Raw genomic sequence first — 7979 nt, forward strand, 5'->3', positions numbered from 1 at the left:
TTGACTGTAGCGTGATTATAACAGACAGACAGGGCTAAATCGTCTTAGAGTTTTACGCTGATCAAGAATGTGTAATATACCTTCCATACTATGTATGGTGGGGGTAAAAATTTGGGCTGATATTAGTCATTATTTGCACAATAAACCTGAAGGATATATATGGGAGCTATGTCCAAATCGTATCTGATCTCTATAAAATTTGGCAAAGGCATTTCTGAGCTCTATAAGAAATCTTGTACCAAATATCATTATTGTCGAATGTATATTAGGAATGAGAGGGACTTAAACAACAAATCGGATAAAACATATATATAGGAGCAATAGCTATATCTGAACAGGGTGTAGGGTATAGCAATTAAAGAAGCAACTACCGGAACTTACAAAATTTCATAAATTTGCAGAATGGCATCTGAAATTATTAAAATAAGAATATCGGATGGCACCTGTAGAAAAAATTTTCCGTCAGAGAAGACGGTGCTTCGATCACTTCGAAAATTGATTTAAGTGGAAGATATATCCAAATCTGAACCGATCTTTATAAAATATGGTAGAGATATTTCAGGGTTGCATCTGATATCTGGCACCAAATATCATTCTGGGGGAGTGCATATTACGAGTGCGAGGGACTTAAACATCAAATCCGCTGAAACATGTAAATGGGAGCTATAGCTATATCTGAACCGATTTTCACCAAATTTGACTAAGTAATAAAGGGTGTTTTATTAGCTATTTTCTTTTTGGCGACATTGTTTTAAACACATGTTAAAATTGGTCTAAAAGGCTTGTAAATCATTGAATTATCGATATGCGTGATCTCCAGAGAAAGTTCATCGCGCTAATTGTGTTCAGAGACGAAGCTTATTTTTTACGAATTTTTATTTGAAGAAGTATTGCCAATGCTACCAAAGTGTCCGCAACGTAACTTATTTTTCCCAAAATGCAAAAGCCTGACTTGCCTGGCATGTGGTTTCAACAAGATGGTGCCGTATGCTGCACAGCACGCTGAACAATGGACTTATTGAGAAGCGAGTTTAGTGCACATTTTATTTGACGTTCAAGACCGGTCAATTGTCAGCCTAGATAGTGCGATTTAACGCCTTCAGACTATTTTTTGTGGGCGGTGTCAAAACTCATGTCTATACAGAGCAACCCGCTTCAAATGACGAATTGGAAGACAATGTTGAAGTATTTATTCATGAGATATCGTCCGGAATATTGAAAAGATTATACCAAATATGGTCGAAGCGGATGGACCATTTGAAAAGCAGTCGCGGTCAACATTTGCATGAAATAATCTTCAAGTTATAATTATTAAAGCTTTCATAGATTTCTCAGCTTTCTTATACCAATTTACACCCACCATAGTATGGAGGGTATATTAAGTTTGTCATTCTGTTTGTAACACCTCGAAATATACATTTTAGACCTGACAGCATAAAATTCTATGTCGATTTAGCGATTTGCGTTAGTCTGTAGAAATCACTCTAGCTTTCGGACGAAATGAGGTAGATTGATAAAATCTTACTGAAATATTTATTATATCTGCAGGACATTTGGTATTGAAAATCGGTCATCAAGGTCCTCGTCTTCGTATAGCCCTCATATAACGATACCTCCCGATATTCGAAATTTTGATGATTTTCGCGACATTATTCACCGGAATTGTTACAAGTTTCGTATCTTAAGTTCGTTACGGGTACTACAGCCCATGACAAAAGATTTCGTGTGCAGGTCCACGTTTTGGTATATCCCCAATAAAATGGAATCTCCCTATAGTCGGTAGTTTGATGATTTTTGTTACATTATTCACCGATTTTTTCGCATTGGAATATTGTAATGTCTTATGACAGAAATCGCCTATGCAGGTCCACGTCTTTGTATAGACCCTAATATAACGGCTACATTCGTTTAACAAAATTTTTAAGGAATTCGATTTTTTTGAAAATTGCCAAATTCATTCCAAATGGTAGAGGGTATCCAAAGTTCGGCCCGGATTTTTTTCAGCTTTTTTTTTTCAGTTTTTGTTCTTCTTTTAAACTGTCCTATAGCTCTTTGAAAATCTCCCTTAACGGGGTGGATCTAAAATCAATATTTCGATTTATGCTATTCAAATTAATAACACTCTAAACACATAGAATATAGGAACATTACTACCCGGATTTGGAGTCGAATATTTTTTTGACGCAGACACTTGCGCCAAGTCCACCATAATGGTTTGACTACAACTCCGGCTCCGAAATCCAGGTTCAAATATGCATTTTAATATCATGGACATATTTCGGCAAGATCAAAAATTATGATTGATCTCAACATCTTATATTCGACCCACCTCAACTTAGCGCCTCTTATGTTTTGTTATGTTTTCACATACACACTTCCGATGCTGGGGGCATAACACTCCAAAATTCATCAATTCGATAAAGGAATTTGTATTGTTATATAAAAAAACTGTAGCGTAAATCTCTTAATAAAACAAACAATGACTGAATAAAAGTGATAAAATTAAGTTGGCCGAAAATGTAAATTAGTTATTGTCAAATATACATAAATAAATAAAAGCGCCAACAACAACACCAGCGCTATTTGGCAAAAACCAAACCAATTTTAAAAACCCTTAATAATCGCCAAAATCCCATTAACATTTTACAATATTCCGACGAAGAAGAGCAGCAATAAAATCGAACCATCAAAATCGCTAATCCGAACGGCAGCGATCCATGAAGTGCCGTCGCTCCAGAAAACAAACAGACACTTAAGGCCGTTCGCATCACCTGAAGCATTGACTTTCTTTCGTTGTTTTTGTTGCCAACAACAAGAACAACTGCTATGGCGAAGAAAGCACATATAAGAATGTAGCAAAACTTACGAAAGAAAGGTAAAGCTATGTGTGTCTGTGTGTGCTAACGATACAAATATTGAATTTTAATCAATAAAAAATCGAAACTATAAGAAGACACGAAGCCTTTTCCAATGCAAACATTTCAACTGGGCAGGTGAAAGAGCTCAGTTGTGTAAAAAGAAAAGAGTTGTAAAAAAAATTGAAAATAAAAAATATTTTCAAAAAGTGTAGTAATATATAATGAAATTCTTGGTAGTTTGCACCCTACTTTGGGTATCCGCCCAAGGACAATATGTCTATGAGCCACCTCAAGCTCAAACGGCCCAAGTGCAACGTTATGATGAAACCGCGGCAGAGAGTTTTGATCAAGTTTTGGGTGCCTTTGATGTTGATATTGGCGAGAGCGGTTTCGGCAAGGCTAAGCCTCAACGCAACAACTGCAAAAGCAAATGCTGTAAGTTTCGAGCGCATCTGAATACATCCTTTTGAAACCTATCCCTTATTTTGTTTCCTGAAATAATAATAATTTTTATTCCTTTTGATTGTTCCTTTAGTCTGTGGTGCACCAAATGGCAATCGCATTGTTGGTGGCACACAGGTGCGCCAAAACAAATATCCCTGGACAGCCCAACTGTTAAAAGGTCGCCATTATTTGCGTCTCTTCTGTGGTGGCTCTTTGATTAATGATCGCTATGTGCTGACTGCTGCCCATTGTGTCCACGGTAATCGTGATCAGATAACAATCCGCTTATTGCAGTTGGACAGATCATCTCGGGATCCTGGCATTACCAGAAAGGTGAGAAATCATAACATTTATCGTTGGGTATTCAGTTACCTTCCGCATAACGTTATCTTGTGGGGTGGGGATTCTTCTTCCGTTTCGTTGAGTGAGGAATTTTTATAACTGCAAAAAAATGAAAAAAATCGGAGGGTATTGTTTACAGTAACACAGTGAGATGAAAGGACAATGTACGGTATTTTTAAAAATAATGTGGAATTTGTTGAAAAGTGTGAAAGGGATTAATAAGAAAATTTACAAGATTTATATTATTTTCAACCTAAATCAGGAAACCGTGAACCTCGTATATAGCCTGGTATGAAATATTAGAATTTGTTGTGAATTTTTAAATTATATTTCAAATATTGTGCTCTCATGCATCGAACCGGTAATTAATGCATTAGAAATGTGTTTTGTCAGATTTAAGACTCAATCTGAACCCCCGAGGTTCAGTTTTCGATTTTATGGGTCAAAATATCACTTTTTTAAATATATGGGATCGATAATGAATTTATTAAAAATTTGGGTAAGTTTTGGCATGGCCTCCGGAAGATCAAACATTTTTTTTTTTTTGTTTTAAAAATACAATTTCTAAAGAAAGGAATATTATTTAACTGAAATGTTTTAACGATATAGGATTATGTTCATATCAGTTGACATGGTTATAATTCAGCCAAGTCAACTGTGTTGTTTTATATTCCCCTTGAGAAGTTCTTGAAATTTTCCTTAAAAACATCTTAAAATTTTCCTCGAGAAGATTCGAGATCTACTTTGGGAAGATCTTGAAATATGCTTCGAAAAAATGTTCAGGTCTTCTTCAAAGAAGATCTTGAGAGCATTCCTAACAAGATCTTTAAATCTACCTTCAGAAAACCTAGATATCTTTCTTAAAAGGTTTTCAAATCTTTCCTGAGAAGGTTCTGAAATCTTCGCTAAGAATATATTGAAATCCTACGAGAGATGATCTTGGCATCATCCCTGAGAAGACCATGAGACCTGAATTGAAAAGATTTTGACATTCTCTTGAAGAAGATCTTTATTGAGAATATCCTCAGATTTTCCTCTAGAAAATCTGCCAGATTATCCTGAAATCTTCTGAAGTTCCTGGAGAAAATCTCAGATGATACTGAAATCGTCTGAGATTACTCGAGAAGATCCTGGAATCTGCTTTAATAAGATCTTGAAATTATCCTTGATAGGATCTAGACAGCATTCCTATCAAAATCTTGAAAATTTTCAAAAAAACGTAAGGTCTTCCCTGAGAAGATCTTGAAATCTTTCTTAAGAAGATCTTCCTGAAAATAAATTGAATCCGGAAAAGAAATTTAGATCTTCCTTGGGAAAGTCGTGAGAAGATCAAGAAATTTTGCTCTATGAGAAGTTCTACAAATGCTTTATAGAATCTACACAAATCTTCTATGAGAATATGTACAGAACTTCTACGGGAAGATCTTTGTATCATCTCGGAACATATATAGAAGAAGATGTAGATTTCTACGTCTAATGTGGCACATTATCCAGAACCTCCCTGATTTTTCTTTCATCAGCCTTATGGCTGCAAAGGGTACATATTAAGTCATACGGTCAAACATATGCCTCAGCGAACAAATGAGTTTTGACACACTTTTCCTTTGGACGAAATCCGTTTGAGGACTAATGGTGTAGCCATAACAACAAACTCTTCACATCCATTTCGAAAACTAACAATATCTTTCCACTCCTTTTTGTAAAAATCCCTGTTTCTTCAATGATTCTCAACGCGTCCAAACTTTTCGCATCACATAAGTGTTTGGCGAAAATTGAAAAACATTCGGGCGTTCCCTTCAAAGGGTTAAAGTTAAGGCCCCTGATTTTCTTTAAGAAGTCAACATTTCAACAAATCGTAAAACGTTTTCCTACATTGCCCATTTACTAAATTTTATATATATTTTCCTCTCTTTAGGTTGCCCGCACCATTGTCCATCCACAATACAATCCCAACACAATTGCCAATGATGTTGCCCTGTTGAAATTGGAATCCCCTGTACCATTTAATGACAAAATTCGTCCCGTATGTTTGCCAGATGCTAACCAAAACTTTGATGGCAAGAATGCCGTTGTTGCCGGTTGGGGTCTATTGAAGGAGGGTGGTCAAACATCCAACTATTTGCAAGAAGCTACCGTTCCAATTATTTCCAATCAGGAATGTCGTCGCACCAGATATAAGAACAAAATTCAAGATGTTATGCTATGCGCTGGTTTGGTGAAATCGGGCGGCAAGGATGCCTGCCAAGGTGACAGTGGCGGTCCATTGATTGTTAACGAGGGTCGTTTCAAATTGGCTGGTATGTATTTCAAAATTTCTAAAAATATTTCAATCGATTTTTAATCATGTTCGTTTGTTTTTTCCTCTTAGGTGTTGTTTCCTTTGGCTATGGCTGCGCCCAGGTTAATGCTCCTGGTGTTTATGCCCGTGTTACAAAATTCTTGAGCTGGATTGAATCGAATACCAAGGATGGTTGCTACTGCAGTGCTTAATTCCCATATAGAGACATCGAAATTGAATCATTGCCAAAATTTATAATTTCATCGAAATTTTCCATTTTCATGCTTTTAATTTATTGCAAATATTTAATTTATTTTCTTTATGAACCATGTCCAAAATATAAACAGATTTATTGAAATTGTTTGGGAACTTTTTGTTCATAGAAGTCGGGTTTTAAAAATACACTGTGTAGCACAAGCAACAATTACAGGAGAAACTCAATAGATTATGAAAAAAGGGCTCAACAAAGAAACAGGTGAATTAGCGTTTTGAAAGTTATACAGCCTTGACCATATTCAAAGGTCCGCAACATTTCGAGATAAATTTCGCAATATTAAACAAAGAGTTTTTAAAATTCATAGGGAGCATTGAATTATTTCAGGAACATTTGGTTTAAAATCCAATTTTAGGTATAACCCTTAGCCAAATTTTCGTAATTTGAGTTTTAACTGCTATCAAACAATTATCAATATACAGGGCGAGATTAAAAAACTGCAACAAACTTCCCACTGCTGTCATTCCTAAGCTACTCGTCCGACAGATGTTAAAATTACTCCAGTGACAGCTCATATATTGTTCACAAGCGTACAAAAGCATCTTAGTGAAAATTTTCCATAATGGAATTCAAGCGTGAAAGTGTGATTTCTTTATATTTGACTGGAAAACTCCAAGTTGCTATCGTTAGAGCACTCCAGAAATTAATTATGAATAAATCTTTTGTGTCTCGTACCATCGCTCGTTACCGTAATACTGGTAGCGTAGCCCGACGTCAAGGAAGTGGACGGAAGAAAACAGCAACATCAGCAGAAATGGTTCGAAAAGTAAAGAAGCTACTTGATTGCAAAGAGTGTCGCAGTGGCCGAAAAATGGCTCGTGAGCTGAACATATCGCAATATTCCATTCGGCAAATATTGAAAAATGAGCTCGGGGTAAAGCCACTGAAATTCCAAAAAGTGCATGTACTTACACCGCAACAGAAAGAAAATAGATACAAAAGAACAAAAGAGAAGATATGCAGTTCGAGAATACCTCTGCCAAATTTTATCGAGATGGGTTCAGATCTTTATATACCTTCGATACACATCTTCATCCGATATTACGGTTATATGTAATATCATCTCATATTGAATAGACTTTTTGATATTCAACCTAATTTTTCCATTTGGTGAAACTCGGGCTTTTAATATAGCAGCAATGTTATTTAGAACTAGAAAAGGGCTAGGCAGATAGCCCCAAAAAATTTTTTGCTATTTTATGTGTTTTAAAATAACAAAATATTGCAATGTTTTTTTTGCCTATCTTTACAATTTGACAGAAAATTCAAAACAATTTATTTTTTACAATTGTGTTAGTGAACACACAGATATCCCATGGGATACTCTTTCCCGAGTCTTGAACTAGATGCACAAAAGTCTCCGTCAAATTTGTTTAAAATCGATTCAGAGTTGGATATAATTCCCAAATTGTGACTACTCTAAAACCATGATACGAATTCAAATAAGGTTCATAGTTGGTATGATCTATTTCACATACATTCCCAATATAACCTTTCGTCGTTGCAAAATAGTCAAGCTTAATCCCATTATTGTTGTTTTTATAAAAAAAAATGTTTTTTGTTAGTTGGTAATGTAACCCGGGGGTAAGGCTGGGAATACCTAGGTTTCGGAAAGAGTCACCAATCCTCATCATTTCCCCCTTTTTTTGGGATATTCTCGCCAGGAGTTATGTTACGGGAGCTCTGCTACATACGCATAATGGTGTAGGGTATCATATAGTCGGCGCCGCCCGACTTTTGACCTTTCCTTACTGGGTTTTTATATTTATGTTTTTTTAGAACA

The 7979-nt window shown here is 35.8% G+C and overlaps 1 protein-coding gene across 1 annotated transcript; it reads left to right on the forward strand.

Moving 5' to 3' along the window:
• Positions 1-2890: 2890 nt before the first annotated feature.
• Positions 2891-6226, forward strand: LOC101894326 (trypsin-1). The gene is made up of 4 exons (XM_005182112.4): positions 2891-3293; positions 3394-3635; positions 5560-5941; positions 6013-6226. Exons 1-4 carry the CDS (start codon positions 3080-3082, stop codon positions 6132-6134), a joined length of 960 nt encoding a protein of 319 aa, XP_005182169.2. The 5' UTR covers positions 2891-3079; the 3' UTR covers positions 6135-6226.
• The last annotated feature ends 1753 nt before the right edge of the window (positions 6227-7979 follow it).

Source organism: Musca domestica, unplaced genomic scaffold (assembly GCF_030504385.1).
Source record: "Musca domestica strain aabys unplaced genomic scaffold, Musca_domestica.polishedcontigs.V.1.1 11, whole genome shotgun sequence".
In the NCBI taxonomy this organism is placed as follows: Eukaryota; Metazoa; Arthropoda; class Insecta; order Diptera; family Muscidae; genus Musca; species Musca domestica.

Excerpts from the sequence above, each read along its gene's own strand:
- LOC101894326 (XM_005182112.4), top strand. The coding sequence starts at position 3,080 with ATGAAATTCTTGGTAGTTTGCACCCTACTTTGGGTATCCGCCCAAGGA. Across the intron at positions 3,294-3,393 it reads CAACTGCAAAAGCAAATGCT|TCTGTGGTGCACCAAATGGC; the intron begins GTAAGTTTCGAG and ends TTGTTCCTTTAG. Across the intron at positions 3,636-5,559 it reads ATCCTGGCATTACCAGAAAG|GTTGCCCGCACCATTGTCCA; the intron begins GTGAGAAATCAT and ends TCCTCTCTTTAG.